The 27,997-nt window shown below is 42.9% G+C and overlaps 1 protein-coding gene across 1 annotated transcript; it reads left to right on the top strand.

Moving 5' to 3' along the window:
* Positions 1 to 1,063: 1,063 nt before the first annotated feature.
* On the top strand, positions 1,064 to 27,997 carry T265_03931 (hypothetical protein; the record flags this gene model as incomplete). Its single annotated transcript, XM_009168532.1, has 7 exons — positions 1,064 to 1,078; positions 1,312 to 1,400; positions 2,483 to 2,560; positions 2,720 to 2,785; positions 4,266 to 4,699; positions 12,148 to 12,299; positions 26,950 to 27,997. The coding sequence occupies 6 exons, from the start codon at positions 1,321 to 1,323 to the stop codon at positions 27,370 to 27,372; spliced, it is 1,233 nt and encodes a 410-aa protein (XP_009166796.1).

The raw sequence follows: 27,997 nt of genomic DNA on the forward strand, positions 1-27,997 counted from the left end.
GCCAATCCTGTTTGTCACCTTTGTAGCAGTGATTGGCACACTACTGTGCACTTGAATCGAGCTTTTTAGAATAGATCTAAACGAATGGTGGCATTGGCGAAACTGAATGGGCTTATTAACATCATTTTGTGGTGACTATCTGAAGTGACTTCATTACAGTTCTTTCGGACCATTAACACATGGTATACAAAGACATAAATTCACACGCAGCCTGCAAACACTAAGTAAGTTGTCGCGGAAGTTCTACTATTTGCTACTTTCGTACTTTAACCTGCGTAAATGCTAGTCAGTGGTCGAATTCACTTTCACGGTTTACCAAACTGCGGTTAGTTCGACCTCTCTGTGATCACCGGTTTAGATAAATGTGGATCTGTGCAGTTTGGTCAATTGTAGTTTTTTTGACTGGTTGAACGAAGGCGTTTCCCGCACTGCTTGCTCAGCTCAGATGAGATCCTAGTCGGGGCAGCACAAAACAAATCATACACTCATCATAAAGTTCATCGTAAAAACAAATCAATATGCAGCCCTCTGGGTCTCTCACAGGCTTAAGTAATTTCTAATTGGTCCCAGTAATGACGTTTCGATGATGTCGAGCTGCAATATACAGGTGGAATTAGGAACAAATATCTCCCATTTTGTTAAAAAATACCCCCAAGTCAGAAGGAAACATTACATCAAGCCACCGAGCACGTCATCTTACAAAACAAGAATCATGCACCACTCGAGTCTTCTTCAAAAGCGAACTTTGCAAATGTGTAGTATTTGTGAGCTCTGCACTGCCAGTTGTTGCTAGCATCTTCCGAAATTTAAGCTATTCAGTTTAATTATCTAAAACCCAACGGCTTCTCAGATTACCCAGCTTCCAGGACTTTTTCTCGATCTATAAGCAGGCTGACTAATAGTTTGGGAGTGGAGCAAATTAATTCACTATCTGGTGAACCGAAGCATCAGATTAGATGGCTTCTAGAGCCATCAAGTGTTCGGCAAATTGGTCCGTTTCTTGTCCCAACCGATACGTCAGAACTTATCAGTGATATTGATTTTTTTCTCTCTGTAACTTAGTTCCACCCATTATTTCGTGAGTCTACTCAATCTTCGATTACTGTAGTCATTCTTTAAACCATGCTGCCCGATTCTGTTTGATGTTGCTTTTTTAGTTTTTGCTAACCGTTTTGCTTCCGATTGACGCTTTCTGTATGCGATGTGATCTTTGCCTAGTTTGCTACCACTGTTGGCTTCCCCTCCCTCGCATTACCTACATGCATCTCCTTTGCCATAATTGTCTGAACATGCACTGGTTTTCTCCCACAGGCAGTTGAGATGGTTAGCTTCAAGTGCGAGACGAAAGCAGTGGCACACGCCCTTTGGGAATGGGCTACTGATCGGCAACTATTCTTGACGTGAGTGATCCAATTTTGTACACTGGAACGTTCTCAAACCGTTATTTTTCTGAGTATTTGTGAGAAATTCTGTTGATACACATTTCGATCGCCTCAGGCAATCATCTTCATGATCGTCATCATCTTCATCACCATCCTCAGGAACATGGTCGACCCACATTCGGAACGGAATACCGCCAAGTGACTAAACTTTTAGTGCACAAGACGTTTAATCATAAACCTTGTTGCTTTAATAAGAAAACGTGGTGAAATTTTCATGCTCTAGTGGGTCGCCGATTGAGCGTAACTATATCTTTCTTTTTATTCTATTCCGAACCTTCTACTGCTATTGCGTATGTGACAACAATCCCTAACACAGACATTTAGTCATCCACAAAGATTTGATTTGTTAACTCTGTACTTCTGATTTATGGTTATCCATAGGGCATGTTCTCAACCCTTATGCGCACTTTCTTAACACGCTGCACAGCTTATCCTCAGGTGGAGAAGGGTGTGTTCCCTTAGCTTTTTAATAGACTCAGTGGCTTTGTTTTGCCTCCACCAGCTTTTCAGATGCGGACAGACACACTGTTCTAAATTCTCACATTCTTTCTCATGTGGTCCGTTACTATAGGGCAGCGCCTACCAACATATTCACCAGATTTTTGGGTGCTATTCATTGTCTTTGTCTTCAGATAAAAGAGGTATGGTTTATAAGTGGATAGTTCCTCCTCCTGTATGTCAATGCAAACAATTCTGGCTTGGTACAGGCTCTTCAATTTGATATCTCTCAGTAACATATGTGGACACTACTCCTTCCTGAAAACAGTATGCATGGCCAGCATCAAATGAACATGATCTATTTCTGCATTTCGTTCATTTCGTATTTTCATTCATGTGTTTGTCTTTGAGCAAATGCCCCAAAGAGGCTCCTTTTCATAGATGACCTCCTCTGGGGGACTGTCTCTGCAGAGAGGTGCAACTGCATATCAGACCATTCTCAAGTATTTCGCAGTAACTGTTCCAGATGTAAACGCTGGTTCATTATTGTTTAGGTATTTTGACCCATCGTAATAATTTTGCCTCCCTGTTTTCCCCCTTAGCCTCGAAAAGTCCAGTTCAGTAAAACCAGTCAAATCCAAACGTGGACTGTTTTCTCGAAAACATACATTCACATTTGCGTAAGTCTCTATGTTGATCAAGTTACTACATTTTCAAGTGATTCCAGTGTGTCATTTACATAGTTCGTCCGTTTAAAACTGAATTGACTCCTCCCGAATACCGTTCTCATATGAACCTAACAGATGATGCGCTTTCTCGTCTTTTTCTTGATATTCTAGGGGACGTTGCAGGCGTGAAGTCCTTGCGCGTCCAACTTTGGCTGCAACGTTACCGTTGGATATCGGGTAAGGCGTGGTTGAATGAATGAACACGGTCTGTTTACCCTCCCTTTTGTTCTGTGGACTAATCTCGCTATCTGCAGTCATCTCTTCATCGTCTAACAAACTCATGCTCATCTTAAACGGGGGATTGTAGTGCAAACCGTATTGAAAAGTTGTTCTCGGATCTCTCGACACTTAGTTGCGTGAGGCGTTTTCACACCTTATTCGTGCCCATTGTGTGGACGTAGATTGGATCACTCACGCGTCCCTTCAGCTAGCAGTTACAACCCGTCGGCCCAACCACCGTGCGTCCCTGAACTAGCCTTCTGCAGTTGTGCGAGGTTTTTGGGCTTACCGGTTAATCAATTAATGAAAGATCCGACTACTTGTGTAAAGCCAGATTATTGACCATTACTAGTCACCAGTTCACATGAATAACCTGAAGTTTACCAAGTGGTGATCAGATTGCCTGTCTGTATTAGCAAGTAAATCCCCTTACACAGAATCGTATCGTTAGTGCCTGATTTCGCCACAGCTAGTGATGTCAGGCAAGATCACCGTCTTTCCGACGGACCGGGAGATATCCCTGACAGCTTTTGTCAACTCTCGACACCCGAGGCACCGATGCGACAGTTTTTATATCAGAGGTATCTTACACACTGCGTTTGGGCATTCCATACGGTTTTGTGGTCCAAAAACCTGTCTTCTTTGTGAGGAAATGATACAAAGACATTTGATGTTTGTCACTTTGGTGTCTCTGGACCATTGTTTAGGTCTGGTGAAAATACCTGAATAGCAGTGCTCAGATACGCCAGATGGCCTCAGGAAAGTGGAACTCATCTGCGATAAACGAGCTAACTACGCTTCACAAGTCACGCTGATGATGACGTTTACCCCGCATGGCAGATGACCATTAACGCCGTTGACTTCATTAACCCAGTCTTATGCTGACTGAAAACGACAGAGAGGCAAACCTTCGATGACTTGGCAACGAAGTTTGAAAGCCCTAACCAATGAACTCAGTCGGTTCGACGTCTCCGGCCTTCCCGAACGGGGACACTGGGACCCGTCAGTAGTTAGTGCTACTCACAGATTGTTCACTTACGCATTCGATGGTTCTCTTGCATCGATACTATCCCTAGTGTGTATATGACCGGCTTTCCACTTTATCAGTCCAATATAGTGGCTCAGAATTAACTAACTAATGGCGGTATATCATCCACGCCTCGTCACACTTTCCCTGTACGGCAGTGAAGCATCGGTGTTGAACACTGATGTCATGCTGTCGATGATGATGATGATGATGACACTTTCCCTGACCTATCGAAAGTATAACGGCTGGAATCAGTGTTCGGTTCAGTTGAGTGACTGAACTAGATTGTGTTGCGTGCCTTTCCTTTTGATCACGTTAGACATACCTACCCAATACTACAAAGTGCTGATTCTGAAAACTACTCTTTAAATATTTATGGAAAGCTGCATTCATCTTTTGTTGGATTTTTAGTAAATCCCATCTGGAACCGGTTGAAAACTTTTGTGCGGATAAGATTCAGTCTGCTGGTTCACATAGTGTCAGCATGGTGGCTTTAACACAGGATGCTGTGGCACCAGGACGTGCTATGCAAGTCATTGGCGAGGATGAATCTAGCGAAAGGACAGATTTCGCAGGAGCTGCTTCCATGTCCGGCAGTGATAACTTAGCCTTGACCAGACCAGCACATTCTCAAGAGACATCGAATGATCAAACAGATAGCCTGCTCAATATGACGGCGACTACCTTACCGAACAACATTGAAGATGCCGCTTTTGTCCAACAGCATCTAGCTGAAGTGCTTCCGCTACCACGAAAGGTTCCATCTGAACTTTTAGCACCTTTGTTCAAAGAACTGCCCAGGAGACGTTATACTCATCAGGCGAAAGTCAGGCAACATAAACTGCGTAAGTCGCGATCTGGATCTTAATACTGATGTACTGCTTAACTACCAGGGGATGTTTTCCTTGGATACTACTTTCGGACGCTTTTTAGATCATATGTATGCTTTTTTAACCTGTATTATTAATTGTTTTATCATATCAAGACATTCAGCGAGCTGGCTAATTCAAGGGAACCGGCTTAAAACAAAAAGCAAGATATTATCGGCCAAGTTGATAACTTGTCCTTGAACTGACCATTGTAGAAGAGGAATTAGATCTACTTCAAAGAAGCGGCCCGAACCAATCAGTTCCGGTATAAACAAACAGACATTTTTGAGATGCTAATAGTGACCAAGCAGAACGTGCCAGTGGTTTGAGGGTGAATAGTCTTCGGATTTTCTATCGTCCATCTGCTTCGTCCACGTAGCAAGTGCAGTGCGCTTTCTCTGCATTTTTCATACTCGGTATAGCGTCTCTTCTTGCAGTGCAATTAATAAGCCCGATTACTTCATTGCCATCGCGTCCGAACAACTCCCGTTGAACGTGTATTGAACACAACTGGAACTACAGGCAAACTTATCGCTGAAGCGGAGTTGTATTGCCGAGTTTAAATTGTGGCTTGTATTTCCCACCTATGTTACTCTCCCTGCTAAATTGTGGTTATGGTGCTTTTGTGTTGTTGGACTTTATCTTGATGCAATGGGAATCGGATTCAATCTTTGGGGCTGAACTGGTTGACGCACACACACAAAGCCCGTTTAATTGTTTCTGTGTTGTACGACGTAAGCGTGTCCTGGTAAATTTCGCAACTAAACCAGATATTTGGTATTTTTATGTGGTCTGATGACGCCACTGAAAGTGAGCGACACTTCACTGTGACAGTACATTTCTAATGTGCGGTTAATGCCATTTGCACGCATCGCAGTCACTCGTCCGTAATGATCGTTGAATTTCGCATTAATCGTAGCTTGTCATGTGAACACTCGTTTTCAGCTCAGTCTCTCAGCTGTGGGCCATGTGCCAAGGGTACGTTTATTCCACCCAAAAGTGCAGAAAAGTGGGAGACGTAGTCAAACAGTCTATTGAAAATAGATTCAAGTTAGAATCTGCTGTAATGTTTGCACACTATTTCTCCTGAAAATGTTTCTAGTTTTGTATCGTTTACTGTAAACGAGTAACTGAAAAACGTTGCATTGCGAATAATTATGAAACTAGAAGAACGCATTCACGGAAGAATAAAGCATTTGTCTTCGTGCAGAAGGAAGTTTTTTTTATTTTGATAGGGTTCCAATATATATTCCACTACCAAGATGCATCGGCCGACGTGCTTGCCTTAGGGTTCTGGTTTTCAGTGTCCAAAACAATGTCAACTTGAAATAAACTTCGACCAACCCTATTAAATCTAGGGATCTATACTGAAGTATTCTACACTGGGATTGCTTGCACCACGATTACATAAACAATTGTGGTGATTTAACCGTAATTACGCTCGCATGCAACTGCTTATGTGTACCACGTAGGATCACCAAAAGTACACTCCGATAGTGTCAGCAAGGAATGGCGTACCTTCTTCAAGCAAACCACTAGCTCTTATCTAAGCCAGGAATCCTGATAACCTATCCGTCAACTTCACATACGATAGACCTGAATGACTATTATTGAACTGTCAGTACCCAATGGATGAAACTATCTTCTCTTACGCCTAACTGGTGCGCCCATCCTGTTTTTAAGTAATGAATTAGCAAGCTAACTCTGTAAAGATGATGTATTTGCAACTAAGGGCAGGTAAACTTTAACTTTCTAAAATTCCCGCAAAGCGCACAAACAAGACAGCCACAACAAAATGACGTAACGAAGCAGTTAGAAAGCGCGTTTTCGGTTGTGTAACGGGTACTTCCATTGAAGAATGTGTCCAGCACCAGAAGCTGCGTTGGTTGGGACAAATATTGCGTAACATGAACCATCGTTTGCCGAAGAGTACTGTTTTCCTGCCCAATTCGGAGTGGCGTAAACAGAGAGGTGGCCAACCCTTGACTTGGCAGGGGAGTATGAAGGAGATCACGAAACGCTTGGGCGCTGTCGGTGCTACTCGCCTTCCAGGATGGGGACCGCGTGATCCTCACTGTGCCTGATTGGAGACACTACAGGATATGGCTGCCAACCGATGTCAGTGGCGTTCTTGTTGTCAGTTTCTATCCAGATTGCCTGGGTGAATGTCTGGAGGTGTGGGCACCTGGGAATGATTGTCGTAAGCCAGCGCTAAGTCCCTTCCCCATCCACCTTTATTCTTTTCTTTACAATAAGGCTTTCAAATAAGTCATGGTTGTACGGCAGTGAAGCATAGGTGTTGAACACTGTTGTCATGCTGTTGTTGATGACGATGATGATGATGACCTCTCCAATATTATTTCATCTAGGCTTGTACTCACAGCTGGACCTTTGCACTCTAATAATAGCTCAATTCTTCTGTTTCCATCAGTTCAACAGCTATAACTGCTGCACAATGCTCAGTTTACGCCAGCAGTGCCCAAATCCATAAACGGAGTCAGCTGTCACTACCAATTTAGCACGGCATGTTTCAACATAATACGTTTGTCAAAATCACCTCTGCTGTCTCTCAATTATTGCCGTGGTACGGGACACGTGCTGCCTTGACTGGCACACAGCATTGTTACTAAACTTGGCGCTCAGGAGTAAAAGCGTTTAATCCCGGTCGATTTTAACTGATTTACCTTGCTCACATGTAGGTTTTCGTGTAACAGTTAAGCATTCGGTTCTTTCAAGGCACATCTAGTATAGGATACGTTATTCGACAGTTTACAATGAACATCGGGATTTGATTGATTGCATAGGGAAGATCATTGAGTTCAATGAGAAAGGCGCACCGAGGATGACTATTCCAGCGCGACTGAAAACTAACAGAAAGCACACATTGAAAACCCCAAAGACGAAAAAAACCTCAATAGAGTTTGATGAAACCGTGACGTGTGCGAAGCAGTGACCATGGACCCTAATTCTCTGATGATATCATAGATATTTGATTTTTTACGCTTTTAATCAGTTCTTCAAACCTTTGTCCGAATTACCTGAAACTCCTGGCTTTGAAACGTTATACTGCTTATTGCTGGAACACCATGAATCAGAATTTCTATTCCCGGAATTTCTGAGACTCGGTGGTCCTTCTGAAGCGTACTGCCGGTTCCCATTTAGGAATTTGACCTTTGACATTAACCATTTTCAGGAGGACGACATCCACGGCGATCTTGTACCTTTTGCATTACAGCCATTCTTATTTGTAATAGCCATTTGATCGATGACTCCAAGCCTTTCCGTCACCTGTCCTTCGGTTACTTCGTTGCTCAATGGAATTCGTCGTTAGTTTGGTTTCTTGTTCGCTTGACAACTTTCCTACACATGAAACTTTGTTATTTCCGTTCTCGTAATTTATGGGCATTCAGCGTCCCACAGGGCACAAATCATTTTAAAATCATTTAATATGTGCAGTTTCGTTCACCACTCAGATTGTACGGCGTCGAATTCAGACGTATGATCTGATTAGCGCAGCACCGTGTGGTGCCTTTTTGGATTCGGCTTGCATCTCATCCTAATCAAACGGACAGATAACACGTCACCACGCACTGTGGATCGTGTTTAAATGATCAGATGACTGACTTGATGGTTTACTGCAGATGTTTTGGACTATCCGATCACCGTCATCGTCTACCTTGTGCGTCATGATTTGAACCGCTAGGCACTCGACAATCGAGGCAACGTTAACCGATCACCATTTGCCTAAGCCTTGTCCAATGTTCTAAGGTGCAACAGCCTCAATTAAGCTTTCATTCAGCCAAACCGCAGTTATCAAGACTCGAAGTCATTATTCAAACGAAACACTTCAGTCAGAAGTTTGGTAGTCAATGGGTAACATGAAATACTCGAGCGAATAAAAGTGATGGTGCATTCTTCACTCTAGAAAACAAATGCGACGCGTTACCGACTTCCACTGAACTGATACAATGTCTTATCCTCATTTTTAATGAAATGATGTCTAATAAGACCATTCTTCACCAAATTAACGAAGGCCAGCATAATTAAGCAATTTAGTTATCAGCATACTCCGATAAAAAATAGTCTTTGTTGACTAATGTCTCATAATATCATTTGCGAGACTGAATGGTGTGAGCGCTTTCAGTAAATTGCACTGAATCCGCCAAAATTTTATCCCTCGTCGAGTGATGCCCTTATTGAAGGGTTTTATGTAGTATGTATTTGAACCAAAATAATGCAGTGCAACGACACCAGCTTTGCTGATACTGTCAGCTGGAGATTAGCTTTTTAGTTCCGATGATGTCAGAGATCCATTCAAACATAAAAGCATTGATGAAACTTGGAGAATAATTGACAAGTGGTATCAGATTTCAGCGAATCAAGTTTCGCATTCAGTGTTCGTGCCGTTGATACAAGAGGCTGTTCTTTAATTCGTAAGCAGCACTTACGATGATCTAGACATTTAAACCATTCTTGGGTTCCAACTCTTGGTTGAGAAGAAATGGGCGAAATTAACACAGTTTCCTGATCAATAAGCTGAAGCTGAATCATGTATACCTACTCAGAACTTAAAACTGTCGCTACTGTGATAGCAGTAGTAATCTATTGCTCACAATATCATTCGAGGGATTCTAGTTCTCTCCCTGTCCGGTTTGTAAAATTGTGGCAGTATACTGACGCCCACAGAACCACGTTTCTGACGTCAGCCTAGACGACGTACTTGTCGCGTGAAACAGGACGCCCTGCGATTGTCGATCCCTTCGGTCTTTCTTCACCGCTACTTCTTACCTCGTCCGATAAGTTCTCTTCTATCTAATATTCGAGCACTGCCTACTATTGCTGATGTAATGCCGCCAGTACTAGTATGCCGAATTACTGCATATGTCGATAATATTACGAAGAAGTTCAATGATTTGCTTTAAATTTCCATAAATCCTGTTCACACTTCCCGCCAAAAAATTTGGACACCTCTCTAAGTTCACTGCTCAATTCCACATTCCCAATATAAATAAATGTACTTGTTCATTTGCACCACTTTCTCAATGTCCAGTCGCCGTACCACCAGGAGGATGCATGAAGGCTGAAATACTGCAAGGTTACTTAGGTCTAGGTAAGAGTGGTCGAGATGCCGAGGTTGGGTTCGAACTACGGACCTTCCGGTTTGTAATTCTGCGCCCTAACCGCTAGGCTAACTAGAGCACACGTTTCGAAAGTTACCTCCTTTCTAGTCGATTTAATTCCAAGCATATTTAGTCATGAAATTTCATATTTATTCTACAAATGGGTTGAGAAGCCCCTATCAGAATAGCTTTGAATTACAAAAGGAGCGCGTTTTTTACTGTACTATCAGGCACAAATTGGCATCGCTCTGTAATACACAGGTATCATCCACGTAATTTCTGTAGATAGTCAGCTCAGTCGTGTGGAAAGTGGATTTGCATGATCAGAATTCTTATCTCAACGGAGCCCAGGGAATATTCAAATACGCTGATCTGAGTTACTTCGGAATACAATAATAGACTCAAGTGCTTCACACAGTCGCGAACAGCTGATCACAGAAGGATATTTCACTTTACTGAACAAGTATCACAAATCATCTGTTTTATCTATACAAACGATGTTTATATTGTGTTGGAGGTTTGTGTGTAAAATGATCATGCATAGAAAAACGGTTTCGTGTGAAATCTTATGTCCAAATAGACTGTAAGAACCATACAGAATCAAAGCTTTCTTGTGTTTCAGGACGAAATATCAATCTGTTAGGTCTGCTGTATTGTCAATAATTTATGTTTGTAGTATGTCTGAATGCGCTGACTTGGGGAATGCATGATGAGAATGGCACCAACTTCAGCTTTCATGGGTTCTTAGATAATCGAAGTTGATCTTACAAGCGAAATCACACGAATTCTTCCAAAGTGGACATCAAAGGTAACATCCAGGTAACACATAGAGAACACTAGTCAATAAAAGAGATTGGAAACTCTTTTTTTTATAAATTACGTTCATACAGCGTGAGACCGCAAATACAGTTCGCAAATTCACGTAACAAAATAAGTAGCATCAAACACTTCGAAAAGTCCTGTGAACAAAAGACGAATGGCGGAGCGACGGACTTTGGTTTATCTCTTGTCACTAACACAACCAAGTACGCACCTGACCTTAATTGAACTGTTTACGAACCAAGTTTACAGTCATGCCATTTCTGAAGTGAAATTATTGGAAGTATGAAATGTGTCACGGTATCTAAAATTTATTTTCTATTGTGGTCGTTTCAGTTTCTTTGATAACCATTGCTTCGTTATCACCACTTACGGTAACTTATTTGTTCTACGTTTTTTTCTGTTACATGAGCTGTCATGTGGTTTTATGAGTCGCGATGCCTTCCTTTGTTTTCAAAGCCCACGCAACACCTCACGTCGTGATCAGTTAACGGATTTTACCTTGATTGCGTATCTTTCGAAGCTTTTCGGAAGTTAAAATATACCAACAGATGCACCTCCACTTTGTTTACTTACCTGGCGAGTTCCATTATTTTAAGATTGAAACAAATACTCACTTTAATAACAGGATGGATGTGAAATTTTATCGCGAAGTGCATTCCTTAGACCTTTAGAATGGCTCACAAAGTCAGCAGCTAATCACGGTACGCTCAATATTGCCGTACCGTATTCTGTATCCATTCTTCAATTGTTCGTAGGCAGGATGTTAGTCCACGATTCAGTAATTTCCGGAGAATTTCGCAAAGAGGGAACATAGTACTTTGCATTCCACCCACACACACACACATGAGCTCCGATTGGATGGATGTAATAAGGTACTATGAAACAGTGAACTAGACAGTCCAGGTAGTTGAGGGACGTCCCAGCATTTCGAATCCTATCTGAAGAGAAGAGGGAGGGGCATGTTCTGTAACTTGAATGTAACTTGAATGTTGGTGATCTGACCGACCTTAACTACGACCAAAGTTTGGTCCAAGGAATGTGTTCGCGCAAGCAACATTCGCGACCTTTCAATCAGGACTTAATCTTGCAAGTGAATTTAGTCTGTGCCCAAAAGCCAAGAGGCACTCTGACTGTTTCATTCTTATTAAAAATCATCAACAGTTCATCTTAGGGAGTTTCAGAGAGACTCAGACTCGCAGCCTACGGGTATATCAAACCATTCGACCACCAGCGGCTGATCAACAGTGCGATTAATCCGCACTGGAACCCAGCTCAGCTAGGCCTTCCATCGTGGAATTCGTATCGCGCGTTGGTGTTCGGACCGTGCCTAAGCATGATTATCCTAACTTTGGGATGTCGCTTAAGGTAAAGTAGTCGTCGGCTGGTTACATTCAAATGACATTTTAGCATGTTGTTCGGTGGGTCCGTTCTTTTTACAACTGTTTGCATTTGTTGGTTCTCCCTCTACCGTAACCGAATCAGTACAAAGTCAGAAGCGACACCCCTCTGGGGAGGAACGCAATGCGGAAATCTTTGACACGGATGAAGATGAAACAGAAGCGATTGCTGAACTCGATGCGATTACGGAAGCTGCTGATCACGGCTGGACGAACAAGACAGATTCAGCAACTCAAGTAAGAGATATCGATTTTCGCAAAAGCTTATTTATTTTCTGACCTCGCTCCGCCGCACAAAGAAACAGGCCTGTAAGGTATTGTCGTGCAATTGTAGAATTCAACCTGAAACCCGCATCCCTTTGAGTTAGCCAAAGTGGAAAACAGACATAACTAAAAGTGTTGACGGGAAGTTAATTAGGATGTGTAGGAGGATATCTGGGGAGAGGTAGCCCATACAGTTCATGAAGCGATGAGACCATGTGGTTTTGTGCATCATTATACTGATCCCTTCAGAGCACTTCCTTTACTATTTATGAATACGTTGGAGATCTGTTATTTAATCACCAGGTTTACAGATATAGGTTCTCGTTGGCCAGCTGGGTACTGCCAGCAGCCAGCGAACCTCTGTGTGGTAGAACTCCTAGGCTTGGTTATGATTTCTCGTAAGCAGTACAGAAAGTTATATTTTTCGATTAATGGGTTTATCACGTCCATGTGGTGTCATTTGCTTCCACATGTCTTGTTTCATTGTACGGGAATTGAATTGCTGATCCGAACCACATTAAGTACCCGATATAAATAAGCTCAGTCGCATTTGGCCCCAGAGGTCTTGGTGGGGTTTAACCCTTCCTGGTTTTTACGATCTCAGCACCTGCGCGAACCAGGGCCCTCCTTTTGCTGAGTGGTTCAGAATTGAAACACTTAATATAGGGCAGGTATTATATATGTGAATTATTCTGGTCGCAACTCTCCGCGCAAATATACTCCGTTGCTCAAAAATTCATTTTAGGTCAATCCCACTTGATCGTATTGTTACGTGAGTTGACAATCTGTCCTGACAAAGCCAGTCAGGATAATCCGGATGTAGAAGAGTACGAAGTTGTATACAGTTCCACCTTCAATTAGCGGAATGATACCGAGACCACATAGAATGTCTTGGAATGTCTCACCTTATCAATAAGCTATTTGTGAAGAAGGATCAGTCTTTGTTCCGAGCGGTGTCCCTTTTCTATTGCTTCTTGCGAAGAAATTATATTTCATACGAGCTCCAGGAGACATGAAATATCTCAGAAATTCGGTACTTGGTTCAGGGTCATTCAGCAGATATATATATGATGATGATCATCATCATCATTGTCAGCTGTAAGAACAGCGTACTCGTCGTACACTGGTTGTAGCTGCCACAGTCTCGTTCACCGATGAATGGGGGGGGGGTTAGGTAGCTGCGCATCACACGCGCGAGCTGGTAAATTGGTGCATAAATCCAGTACTGTCAGTGGGTTGTCAAGCGGCGGGTGGGGTGGGTGGAAAAGGAGCTATGCATTGAAGGCAATAGCTTTGATGCATGAGCGCCATTGAGGGCGTGACTGGGACATGTCTGATAATGTCTCTAGCCATTGATCTGGCCCGTCTCGGGGTCCCCATCCAGGAATACGGCAGTGACCAGTGTAGCTGAGTTTGCTGGTAATGGCTTTCATACTTCGCTGCCAAGTCATTGTTTGACCGCCTCTGGCTCTCTTCCACCCTTCACATGGTTGGGTGAAAAGAGCCCTTCGAGGAAGTCTGTCGACTGGCATACGCAGCACGTGGCCAAGCCAGCGCAACCTGTGCAGTGTGATCAGTTCACCTATCGAGGGTGAGTTATTTCTCCCGAATACCATTCGACGTACTTCAGCATTGCCAATCCGGTGTTCCCACCAGATTCGGGCAATCCTCCAAAGACATCGATGGTCAAACACTGACATTCTTTTGACGTCCTCGGCGCGCAGCAGCCAGGTTTCCGATCCGTATAATAATATGGAGCGCACCTCAGCACTGTAAGCTCGATCATTGACGGATATATATGAGACACAAAGTCATCCCTGATCTTCATCACAAATGGTCGTGTGGCAAAAGCTTATTCTCCAAAAAGATCAGCCATTAAGGCACTGTTTTCAGGTTGCTAGCATTGTTAGCGTAGTTGCTAATGTGTTTTTTTCGCGTCTCCGTTTCCGGAGAATAATGTGGAAAACGCCCAGATTGCTCGCGTCATCTGGCAAGCACAAAAGTTCCAGTTAGTTCGCCAAAAAAGGAAATTGCAGTCATGTTCCGTGTGTAGGCTATGTAGCATGCAAGGAACGATGGAGTTACGAAAAAATATTAGAAAATATACTCCTCCAGAAGCGGAAGAAATGTCATGCATTGAGAAACGTCTGTCACACTGCTGATTTTTTATCAGTGATCAATGACAAATCATTGCTCAGCAAATTAGAGTGAAAGACATCAGGAGCAAACTCACGTCTCTCTGGATCAGGCACACTGATAAGCGCGATTCTGACGCGTACCCAATGGACTGCTCCACCTGCAGATCTCAAGGAACGTCCATCACTTTACTTGAATTAACCGTTCATCTGTACTAGTGGAGGAGATTCTGGATTCTCAGACACAAAGTTTCTTGGCTTTTCAGCACTGGACGGAATCTCCGTCAATATCAGGTACTGCCTCCAATGTGTGGCTGTGCACTCGCATCTTTCACGGCGTTGTTGGACGAAATTGTGGTAGATAAAGCCACAGTTGGACCTGTAAGCGGGCCGTTACTACTGATGATGATAATGAATGCTGCCATTAGTTTCGATTCGCTACAAAACCTGAATTAATGGAAGGCGGTTGAATTGCATCAAAGATGTTAGCAAGTCCGGCAGATCTTAGGGACACCGTTTCTTTCGTCCTTATTGGGACTTATTAGGTGGTCGATAGTGGATCTAACCCACGGACATTTCACTAACACCTTTACCCTCAAGGACACTTAATTCCACCAGGTTGCACCGCTGGTATGCGTAGTTATCTAATCAGATGTTTACCTGTTTGAGGATTCCTCTAGCTTCTGTTGAATAGTGAGATTGTTCTGTCTCAGTGCTCATCAATCGACAAGGATGATCTCACAAACAAGGTGCCGTCGGCTTGAAATTGTACCTGACGTTTATAATATGGGTGTGTTTGGGATCCGACGCTATTTGGATAAAACGTTTCCAAACGATTAGCTGACTATGTAAACAGCTGGTTGTACGAGGAATCACATCCGAATAACAATGGCGACTTCACCCAAGAACGGAAAACATTCGGCTTGTCGACCAATCTCTCGGATGGAGGAAAGTTGTTAATCTATCAAATAGCAAGAATAAAAACGATCCAGTCCAGTGTACTGTATCGTCGCCCGTGGTTTTATTGATAGGCGGCGCAATCGGCATTCGAAGTCTGGTGAAGGTTGTTATGAGATCGAACACTGCTTGTAATAGCAAGATAATAATATAACCATTACGCACTATTCAAAAATGGACACCCTTCGGGATGTTTCAGATGCATTCGGTCCAAAAAACGGCAACGTGTGATTTATTTTGACATTTCAACAAACAGTTTTCTGGTATAAAATGTTGAATTCAGACGGCTGACTTCACAGCTGTCCCGAACTGCTCAACTATTTCCATCTTAATACGGAACATGCATAAAAGAAAATATCTTACGGTTCACGCAAAGAAAGATGAACTTACACATGTGAACCGGATTGCAAGTGGTCGCAAGTGGTGCATAGCTTCGTGAGATCCAAGCAAATCACTTTGAACATGGTTTTGTGAATAGGAAAGTGTTGGGTAGTTATTTTATTGAAGGAGCACATTATCCTTGAATTTGCTTAAAGCCCTTCGACGGCCCACGACCGGCTCACCCTTTTTGAAGCTAAGCATTTAGGTGGCCGGAATGTGTGCAAAAAAAAACGCAGCGGCCTGCACATTCCCAAGACGGTTTTTTCAATCCTTTCATTAAATGGTTACAATGCCATTGGAGCGTAACCTGTCTCATTTGCAGAAAAATATTCCCAATATTTTCGTCAATTCCTAAAAGTAACCCAAGTATCTTCACACGGATGAACACGAACTTTCCACCAAAATCTCTGCTTGGTCAATCGGAAACCATCTATTGAAGTTGTGATAGTTTTGCTATGGATATGATCTTTGTTTTCCATCGTTTACTCGTCCACAATCTGTTCACCAAAAATTAAGCTCTCTTTTCCCGGTAGATAGAATTATGTGAATGCGAAATAAGTACAGGATTTTGCAGGTTTGAATAGTCACGACAAGGTAGCCCATGCGTCAGAGTTGTTCAGAATAATATAAACTGTCGAACACAATCGTCACCGCCAATGACCTGCTGATTAAGGGAATATATAAGCATCAATCAGTTGGCCTAATAAGGTCCATTGGTCGATCTGACGCAAGCAAGTGATTGTAAACTGGAACTGAGTAACCGTCATATTCCCAGTGACAAAGCAAATCACTCGTTATAATGTTCCATTTCAGCGCGTCTACTGGGACGCCTGACAGGCGCTCGCGTAATTAAAGTTGATGAAGAGTGGGAGGGGGCCAGACGTGCCTTTATGCGGGCATACATTTGTTAATCGTCCTACTTGTATAAGGTTTTCAGAGTAGCTGAAGAATAAGTTCGATGGCGCTGTTTACGACATGAATTTGTGCCTTCACAGCCTGCGAGAGTCACCACAAATTCAACTGCTACCTGAGTGTCAGTCGAAATCCCATTGTTCACTGCGGTTGACAAGTAATAACATCAGCCGCGGATTTCCGTGTTACTTACTACCAGCGGTTTGTCACATCCACCAGAACTAATTGCACTCGCTTGTGAACAATCGTCCACTATGTATTCTTTTCTTCGGACACACGTATGATCCCACCAGGTGAATCCTGGACAAAGTTCCGCCTGGTGATGTGATTCGTTTTATCTACTGGTCCCGATCGTGTATCCACGGGAGGTGAACGAATACATTACTCATGATTTTTCTGAGAATCTTCGACAGCGCACAACCGGTTTCTTTATTGTTCGGGCTCATCAGGTAGGTACAGAGCCCAAGGTTCCGTCAACCTTATGTCCTTGTTGGACCGAAATGGAAGACGATTCGCGAGCAGATATCGTTCTAGCGGAGGACACAGCTGTAACCCTGTTAAAATGATTTGAACCGTGCGGTTGTTGCAAGCAGCTAGCCTTTTCCTTACCGTGACATCCCTTCCCGGTTTGCAAATCCCTAATAGCCTTTCTATCCGCTGGTCTAACACATCACAGGTTTATCTTGCTTATGACGAACTGGCCATGTACGTGGTTTATCTGACCGCTTTTGATAAGGCCTGAGGATTTCGACCGATGGAGGCGAAGTCGACCTACATGTTTCCATACTCCATCAAGTCTCAGGAGACTGGTGTGAACCAGCTGACCTCAGCAGTTATGTATGTGGTTAAATGTACCATATTGGGTCGAGCTTACATGGTCGGAAGAGTATGCTCTATTCACAAGTTCCATGTGGATAGTATGCTCTAAGGTCTTTCAACAGCTAAGCCTCAAACTAACGGTTGGTGAATTGTCATCTGCGAAAGAATCGATTGTAAAATGACGTTAGTAGGTTCTCAAACATCACCGTGTCCTTCGTTCGATGTACCTCACCAACAGAGATTTTCGCACTCTTAATTCGAACCCTAGCCAGTACCACTTGTTGCATTGCGGGCGTTGATACTGCAATGCATTTATGCGATGGTCCATACGTTCCGGAGAGTGTACCCACGCTTAGGTAGTGCTAGGCAATTTCAATGGGAAACCCCCGTCACTCCTTTTTTGGTTTCCCAGCTCATCCCCTACTTTCTGGGTTTTGACATGCATCGGTCGTTTGCGTGCTTTGAATGCTAAACTGCCCATTACGAAACTGCGTGCATTGATTACAATCAAAACCAGCTTATCTCGATCGAGATAACCGAACGTTCTATTTTTGAAACGCTTGTTTTTCTTCTGGTTTTGGCTTTACCATACGACTAGCCTTCTTATTAAAATGCATTTACTAGGAATAAGAGTAGTCTTATTGTGGCTCATTGTACCTCGATTTGTAGCCAATAGAATCACAAGTTTTGATGACTGAGTCGAATATTATTCGGTTTGATGCAGAGATTCTGTTTACCGTTCGAGTATGTAGTTGAAAATTCGGCCCGGTCCATGTGACCAAAGCAAACAGGTGGACAAATGGCCTTCGTTAATTGCCATGTACTTTCTGACCACCTGGCAGATTTCAGGAATTATATTCCGGCTCAAATGGGCAAAAAATTAATATTAGTTTGAAATGTCGTCTCCTTACGTGCGAGAATGTCAGTTTTGGATTATTTCAGGGTTTGTGTTAAACCAAGGACGTAACGATGGTAATGGAAAGAATTTTTGTCTCATGTTAAACGCGTCCGAAAAATTACGAGGCACTATTTTTTATGGAGACTGTGGAGATCATTGGAACTGTTTGATTTTTGTTTCACATATGCATCTACCAACCGTTGAGATTACCAGTCGGGTTTCAATCTGTAAATGATATCAGTATCTACCGAGAAACACAGTACAGTCCATTGGAAACCAGAAGCAGCGGGTACCTTGCCAATCTCCAGGCTGCATTAGAACCCACCATCCTCCTGCTAGTGGTTTAGACCAAACCGTCCAATCACGTGTGGCTAACTAGCAGTGCGACAAACTCGCACACCACTCGTGAAGTTTCATTTAGAATGAAAAATTTTGAACTGTTACACTGACGTCAAACTTTAGAAGCGGGTAAAATGACCGGAACATCACATAAGAGCGAAGCACATCTCCAAGACTATCATTCCATATTACCGAGACGCCGTACTGATGGAAATTCGGTACGCAAAGCCGTTGCGGGCATTTCCCTTATTGGGGCGCATCTAGTGAGCGTAGCAAAATTTCCTTACCTGATATTCACGTCAAACTTTGGCACTAACGGCGTGCGGCTTCCGACCTTGCTTAGGCACACAGTTTACAGGATTTTAGTAGATTTTAATTGGGTTAGTCGGGCCATCTTTTATTCTTCCACGCAAATTATGAAAATCTTAGAACAATCACGTGACGGCGGAAGAACTCGATGAGCAGAATAAGCTAGGTAAAGAGAAATTAACTTTAGCGAAATACACTAATTAGCAAAAAAACTTGGTTTTTCGAGAGATCCACCTGGAACACAGCTGTTTTTAAGCAACTGAGCGTGCTGCACCAGGGCGTTTGACGTTTCAGTTGTCACGATATTTTAGATGTCGCGATACATGTGTGAACACTACTCATAAGGTTACGGAAAATTCTTCGAAAGCCCACGACCTGTTTCGTCCTTCTTGGGGCTCATCAGGTAGACTCAGTTCTCGAGTTTCCGTCAACCTTATGTTCTAGTTGAGACCAAACCGCACGAAATTAGCGAAATGCACTCATATGCAAACAAATTTGGTTTTCGAGAGATTCACCTGGAACCCAGCTGGGTCCCTTGTTTGTGCTGTTTTTAAGCAACTTAATGCGTTGCAGTAGGCCGCCCCATATTTCATTTGCTACGATATTCGAGATATCGCGATACATGTATAGAAGTAATATCCTACTTATATCTTTCCTATAAAATTCCGAAAAGTGTACCTTTAGTATATTGCTAAACCCGAAAAACCGCGATCGAATTTGGTAGCAGTTGCTTTTAGTAGATGTCTACATTCTTAAAACCATTAGCACCATTACACTGGGAGTTGTATGCACACGGTAATTCGACGACAGTTTGACAACCACCATGGGCGTGAACTAATGAAACCCCTCAAGAAGGCGAACATTTTTTATTCAACTGTTTCCATTAAGGAATCCATTTTGGCATCGACCGTCACCAAGCTGGCAAGAACATCATTCGTCATTGTGCGAATCCAAGCGGGATTTTCAGAATCAGCTATATGACCTAAGTCGTCGGTTTGCGTAAATCTGCTGAAATTTCAGTTTTGTTTGCCTTGCGAGTGCTAGCTAGTATGTCAGCGCTCGTGGTTACGGGTGGTTGTTTGTTACTTCACTCCCTAAAGATCTGAACCCATCTTGTGGCTGCAGGTAGTGAAACAACGGTAATTCTCCCTCCATTGGGTAACTGTCTGTTTTTGTCTGCTTATGTTGTACGGGTTTGTGTTCTCACGTGAAAATTACACTTTATTACCATCTTGGAGACAAGTTTCTTGTGGATACCCTCAACCATGTAATATTAAAAGTATCAAAAAACCTGACAGTAGAAAGCTAGAATTCCACTACTCTCGGTTTATAATTAGAATGTACGTAACGCTGTTGGAATGAGTGTTGTGAAAAGGCACAATTTCGTTCCCCATGGTCATTTTTAACAGATGTTTTATTCAGCAAATTTTGTGTAGTCTTTTCTTTTAGTACACACGCAATGAGACAGAACATCGATTTACTTGGTAGGTCTTCTGGCTTTTGGTTTAGTGCTTGGGTAGCCGGATTGGTGAGTCCGAACTTGGCATTCATGCCATAAGCTTCTGATACTGCGCTACTTTTGTTATCAGCTGATTTGATCGTAGTGGGAATGCTTCTCACTGGTCCACTTTCTAGTTCACTTCACCATCATTTTGTTGACGAATATTAAGAGGTATAACAGCCAGCTATAACATGAAAAACATTTTCCACATTCGGGCAGTTGATTAAGTTCTTCACCCTAACATTCGCCATGCATATTAATTCCTTCAGCTAATTGGAGCTAAAAAGGAATTCAGTGCTGCAGGACCTTCCTGACGGCTTCAAATAATTCAGTTATTGTCTGTTTTCAAGGCAAAGCTGGCTACATAAGACTGGAGTCCCGTTTGCAGTTCACACAAGTGGCATTTCAACTCAAATTTCGCTTCCTTTACTATGCACATATAGTCGTGGTGTTATCCCTCAAGACTACAGCAACACACAATAAGAATGAGTTGAAATTTCCAAAAAACTGTTCAGATGTAAATCTTATCACTTTAGGATGCATACTGTGATGGCTACCATCTGGCCCATTACTTCCCCATTACCTAGGTGAACAATCCCTATGTGATAGGTGTGGTCATGAAGGCAAATACCGACCCTGACCGGTCGGCAACCGCCTCTCATTCCAGTCCACTTCGAGCTCTCTTCTTGCGGCCTGTATGCGCTTGATTCTTCTGAACTCTATCCGATTGGCATGCCTTTCCTTCTGCTTCTCGGAGCTTGGAAACGATTGTTAGATTTCATCAAGTTCTTCCGGAACGCACCACTCTCCTTCATGATTGTGTCCTTGTAGGACTGGGGATAAATACAGACATTTTGCACGTCTTCCGCACACGAGTAATGGGGATTTGGTAGTAATGATGTATTTGAAACATCTTTATGAGTGTGCAATGACATACTTCGCCTCAACTGGAGCGCGCCGTGACTTAGGCATGTCTATGCAACGGAGAAATCTTCTGTACGGGTCGTCAGCCTGCCATCTCGAGCAGTTCCGAAGTCAAGTAAAACAGTAATATTATGAAAACAGACGACCCTGACGAAAACGGCATGTTTGAACAGTCCTCTTTCTGTCCTGACGCAGTTATGCTCATGAGTCTACACCAAAGGGGAGGAAGCACTAAACTCGAACTTCGCTGTGATTCTAGCTCGTCAACAGAGCAAATCCCTGGCCGTACGGGGTTTTGAAGTCCCCATATCAGACATGCTAGACGAGCGTTTTACTACTTTAACAGAGCTCACATCTCATGTCAGATGTGGGGGGTCTTGTGTCCTGCTGAAACGGTCATGCAACTCTTTGTCGGTCCTTGGCTTCCTGCTTTTCCCACTATGGTATATCAATAGGCACGATAACTTCAGACAGCCCTCTATGGAGACAGGAAGATTATTACAACCGTATGTATAGGGTTATATAGGTTCCACAAGGTCGTGTTTGAAGCTCCTTGAGGAGCTGAGAAGCGTCGAGCTAACAACACTCGACCCAGATTGGCTGACATTCTGACCAATCAGGCTATGCTTTCGTTTGTTCCGTAGCCCGCACGTGATACGTCCGTCCAATTGACGTGCTGCTTGGTTATTTGAGGCGGCTGGCCTCTGGACAGGTCTAAAGGATGTGCACTGTTGATGAACTGTAATAAGAGTGGAACCTAAATCCACCACCCCCTTCACTTTTGTGTGGATTAGCGAGAGGACAGAAGGATGACTGTTCAAAGGAGAATGATATGAACACGAATTCTACAAATTCCGCAATCGCCTACATCTCGGGAGGATGACTACTTAAACGAAAGTTGTGTGGATGTGAATTTTACAAATCCCGCAGCCACCTAAAACTTACCGTGCGTTGTTTTACCCTAAGTATCACTTTCATAATCTGCTAGGCCGCACTGAAACCAGGATAAGTCCCATTGAGTCGTTCTATGGAAGTATCGTAAGTTGTTTTGTTGCCCTGATCATCAAATAAGTTCGTTGATGGGCTAGTATAGTGTGTCCGCATTGACGTCAACTCCGCATGACGTCAACTCTCTTTAGCGTATCAGTTGATTAATGAATGAGTCATCAGCATTTATCATGTCCATTCCGGTCGGAAGTAAACGAGCCCACTGGAGGTCAGGAAGTATCTCCGTTTCGACTTTGGAGTGTTGTTTCTCCTATGGACTTGAAACGGAAAAATGCGCACCGGTAGAACCGTTTTCTCCACAGAAAGACTACCTCGAGGGTGGATTATTGTATACGTTATTCACAAGGTTCCACGATCTAATTATGTATTAATAGAAGGAAGTCGACGTTCACATCCGTGCGCACTTCCCTGTCGTACATTCCAAATATAACGTCATCCAATCAATTGGAAAATGTTTGGAACTGATTGGGAAGTCATCGTTTCAGAGGGGTTTGGTAAACAATAAATCCAATAAATCTGCAACGAAAACGTCATCCAGTTACTTCATTATTTGGTGAGCTCTTTTAAGGTCCTAAACTGTACATGAAAGAACTTCTTTGTTGACCTGTCGAATTTTAGTTCGTGTAATCTGTAGTTCTCATCCTTGTTAGTGCGAGTGTTCACATTATATAGACCGCACCAGGAGCGTTGCATTCATATCTTAAAGTATCTGAACGTGATAAGCGCTGCTAACACTCTGGTGCGAAAAAAACATTTTAAAAACAATCGCTCAGCTATAGTATTCTTTCAGTGCATTGCCACAACCTGAAGGAAGCACAACGGCTGAGATAGCGGCTAGTCGTTCAATCCTAGGCAGGATAGGTCTGGATGCCAGGGTTGAGTTCGAACCACGGACTTTCCTGTCTATCTCAAGCCTAGCACTTTTGTTGGATAACTGTAACAGACATTTGTAATCCATACTCAAACGCTTGACTTGAGTGCAGTGCACTCAGCCTGTCGTTTGGTGGTGCATCATTTAACGGGACTGTACTGCCTAACCTCTGGATTTGTTCTTCAAGTGAGGTTCAAATTTTCCATGTTCGTTTTTTTTTGAGTTTACCATTTGGCCTGACTAAATACCCTTTAATTAAGCCTCTTAAAACGCACGGAGAACGTACATTTTTGCGTTTAGGAGTAATGGAATTGTAAATAATTTGATGCTTTCGATTTAAAGGCCGTGTTTACCCTTGAAGAATAACTACTCAACTTGCCAGTCCTCTCTAGTGATGAATTAGACGTTTCTCATTCAACCTACCTTATTCATCGATGAGCAAAACTTCTGCACCTTGCGAAAATTGTACACAATTTATGACTGATCGGTGCAGTATTTCTGTGAATGTGTGCTCGCTCAGTTAAATTCAACATATTTTCGAACAACTATCTTCGTGTTCCCTTTGGTTAGGACACGTTTCATCACCTTTTCTCTTGAGACCGTCATCAAATGTTGTTTTTTAACCTAATTTTTCTCGGCTTTGAGTTCGTCCGCTTGTGCCTGGTCGTGTTTGCTTACGCTGATCGTTTACACTGAAATGACTAATCGGCTTATGCAATAGTAGTGATGCCATATCCGATTACGAATCACCCGTGGACCAAACTTGTCCGTCTACTCGTTTAACATTGGCAGCCTATATAAACAATCGATTGAAAACCATTTGTGCATATCAACCACACTTTGAATTGCGGATGTAATTACTCCCACTCTTACAAGGGTCGGTTGGCTTTTACTCAGGTTGGTGGAATTGGTATTCATTTGATTTTATTTGGTTGGTACAACGGACTACTAAGTCCAAATATTGCGAAAATTTTGATTTAGTAAGCTGATCCACACGCCTTACTGTTTGACTTGGTAACTCAAACTACACAATTCGCTTTTCCCTGAAATACATGGTCTCATGTATAGCTCCCGAAAACCCCACGCCTGAGGAAACACATTTCAGGTTGCTCGATACAAGGAAGGACTGCCCTATTCAGAAATTTGTCTACGAGTTGAATATCGTCAGAGTTAATGCAGTCGTAGTAGTGCACTTTACTATGTTTACCTATTCTAGTTAAAGGCGTTTCGAAGACAGTTAGTTGAGAGGTTCATTTTTGTATAATATGTTGATCTAACTGCTTAACTTAGTGTGTAAGGCACCTGATATCTTTAGAAAACCGACGGGCCCCCTCTCTCAAATGAACCCCTAGCTGGTCCCCCTATCAGATACCTCCCACCTGAATAGACCAAGTTGTCCCAATAAGGATGAAAACGTCTGTGGGATGCTTCTCAGATTATAAGCATAGGTTGGCTTCACTTATTGGAGCAAATCTCCATGTAGAATATAGCTTTTTGTTTAATATGGCCAATGTCTGACCACGGAATAGTAGGAAGTTTTGACAGTAAAACGGTTGGCTGTGGTGTACATTATTAGCACTGGAGAATAAGTCCGACAGGCATACTATCACAGATGAGTAGGTTTTTCAAACCCACAATGAAGTGCCGGCTGACTTGAATTGATTAGGTTGTTCCAAGCAAAAGAGCGTATCGCAACGCTTGGTAGCCCTGCGTTTGCGAAGCTTTTACTTCAATTGCATTGAAAACCTTGTGGGATGATGGGACGTCACGTCTCTTAAAACCAAGGGTGTAGATTTTCCTTTCTTCTGTCAATGAATTACAGTTTGGTGTTCAAATAGAGCATAAGGTTTTCGGTGAGAACTCGTTGGCAAACTACCGGATGAGACCCACGGAAAGCAAAACCTTTCGTGGACTGTCGGAGAGCTTTCAGAATCCTTGAGAGCACTGTCTTATCTCAAGAAAATATACTGTAAAGTCCTAAATATCATGCCAGTTGAAAATAAGGAGGCCTTTTGGAAGCACAGTCATTCAAAGATACGTATCTGAATCTCTCGTCAACATCATTGTATTTCGCGAAAAGCACACTGTTCAGCCAGGTAGAAATAGACTTCTTGGGATACTGAAAAATAGTGAGGCTGTTGAAGATTGTGATTGCGGGGGGTGGGGTCCGGTGATAGACTGGCAAATTATGCTATAGCAGGAGGTCTCCCTCAAACTTTGCTAAACATGCGCTCATCTGGTTCCTTGGCATATGACACCGACAGGAGAAAAACTTGAGGTAGAGAATAAAGAGATCAGCCAAGTGCGACTTAAGTGTTGGCTTACATGAAGGTTTGGATCACTGCTTCAGTTACCAGTCTTGATCTCAGGATATTAGAGTAGGCAAACAAGTTTCCAAAATTGACATTCTACGGATTGCCGTAAATTCGACAAAGCACATTTGTATGTTACATGAGCAGATAATTATGAATAGTCATTCAAGCACGTATTGGAAGCGTTTGTGTTATTTTCTGCAAAAGATTCTATTTGCTTTTTATTGAGTTTTGTGTGAATTACGTGAATTACGTGTGAATTAACGTCGACTTTTGAGGTTGCGGGGCACCTGATTACAGGCATGTGGTCCGGGACAACTGCATAGCAACCTTCCTAGGTAAGGTGCAGACTGTCAGCCTGCTTTCTATTTACACTACAATGGTGACAGTTCATGAATTCAGCTAAATTCTCTGAAAGCTGCAATAACTAATGGGCTGGCATTATTCCCGGTTATCATGTCGAGCGAATTCCTCGGTTCAAGACATACTGTCTTACCTTTTTCCCTGCTCAGATATGCCATTCTGTTGTGCATGAGACTCACCGTCGCATAGCATATTTTTTAGAGTGATATTTTCATACAGACGCTGTAATCGAAACAAAACGGAACTGTTTCAGATCACTTCGTGAGGCTTTATCCTAGGAAGTATCGAAAGTGGTAAAAAGCCATCTCTCCCGCAATTTACGTGGAGCCTGGTCGGATTGGCTTTATAACTGATACGCCGCGAAAGCTTATAATAAAATTTTCAGTCAACGGGCGAACACAAGTTATTTGCTAATTGTTCCCTACTGGTGTTCGTGATCCACCAGATGATGCATGGTTAATCAGGCTGCCTCTACCACTAGGGCGATCCACATCGGCTGATGTGAACATATTCGTTTTGAAGGTGTGAGGGAACACCATGCATACTTTTCAATAAGTTTCAAGTCTTCATGCAATGGTTTCCAACAGTTTTCTTCTTTATTGATGTCCGAAAACTCCAATTTTGGCGATTAACCAGACTTGAGTTGCATTGGTTTAAACGCATGTACACCTTTACAAGCCTACGCGTCCAAAACTGGTTTCGTGGATGTTCTCCGCGACGGCTTTTCCTCAGAAAACCTCACGGTTTGTTCTACACGAAGCCACATTCACTTCCGTTTAATCCTGTATTTCCTCATACCGAACCACTGAAAACCAACTAATGGGAACTTTCGCAAAGCGTATGGATGAATCACTGCAACTGGCGCATCAGACTACAAAATAACTACACACTAACATGTTGCTTATGTTGTTTTCGCAGAATCCTGTCCAAAACTCAAGCCCCGGCAGTTTCTTTTCACGGTTTTTCTCAACGCCATCCAAAGTACCCTCCGCCTCCAAACCTGTTGACGCCAGTTCGAGCCAACATCAAAACCGGTCGGGGACTTCTAGCTCGATATATCATAGCGCAGCTTCGATGGCTTCACAAGAACATGAAGAAGAAGGCGGAGAATCGGTTCCGGCTTCTGCCTGGAGCATTATGTTAACATCTGCCGGAATACTTACCGGTTTGTCCCTGGTGGGTTTAGCTTTGATTTTGGAAACTGAAGTACATTCCCCACTTATGGTAGCCTTTCGCGAGCATCCATGGATTTTGGATTTCGATGCTCGCTATTATCGTCCGTTTCGCACGGCCCTTTTCGGATTTTGGCGCCGATGACAATAGGAGTGTCTCCTGTTCGATTTCACGCGCCGTGTGAAATTTGCCGTCACATCAGATATCCGCAGTACTAGAAAGCACGACGGTGAAATACGTCATTTTGTACAACCATCGCTCATTCCCTCACGTTCTATCAATCAAAGTGCCCAATTTGCTGTCCATTTCTACCAATTCTCCTGTTATATAATTTCTCGAGCCTTATTCACCTTCTTCATGACTTCGCTTCACCATTCCCATAGAAAAATAACACTACAACTTCGTCAAACATTGATCCTCCAATAGACAGCAGTTCGTAGCACACAAATTTGTTCCCTGCCCTCCCTCGCCTGTTATCTTCAACCCTTTTAGTACCTTATATTTTTTGTTGCTTATTTGGGTTATTTGTTCCTAATCCTAGTTTCTCCGTTGCAGTTGTCCATCAATTTTCACTTCTTCTGTGTATCTGGTCGGTCCGTAGATGCCGCCTCTACTTTCGCAGGTTTTCGAAGATTGTTTTTCCTCCCCACAGTCAAATTTCTCCTACTTGGTGTTTTTTTGTTCCCAAATGATTGTTGGTTTCCTGGATAGATGTATCCCATTTAGGTAGACATGAGTATAAACGAATGAAACATGGGCTTCAGCATTT

The sequence above is a fragment of the Opisthorchis viverrini genome (assembly GCF_000715545.1).
Source record: "Opisthorchis viverrini unplaced genomic scaffold opera_v5_58, whole genome shotgun sequence".
Lineage (NCBI taxonomy): Eukaryota > Metazoa > Platyhelminthes > Trematoda > Opisthorchiida > Opisthorchiidae > Opisthorchis > Opisthorchis viverrini.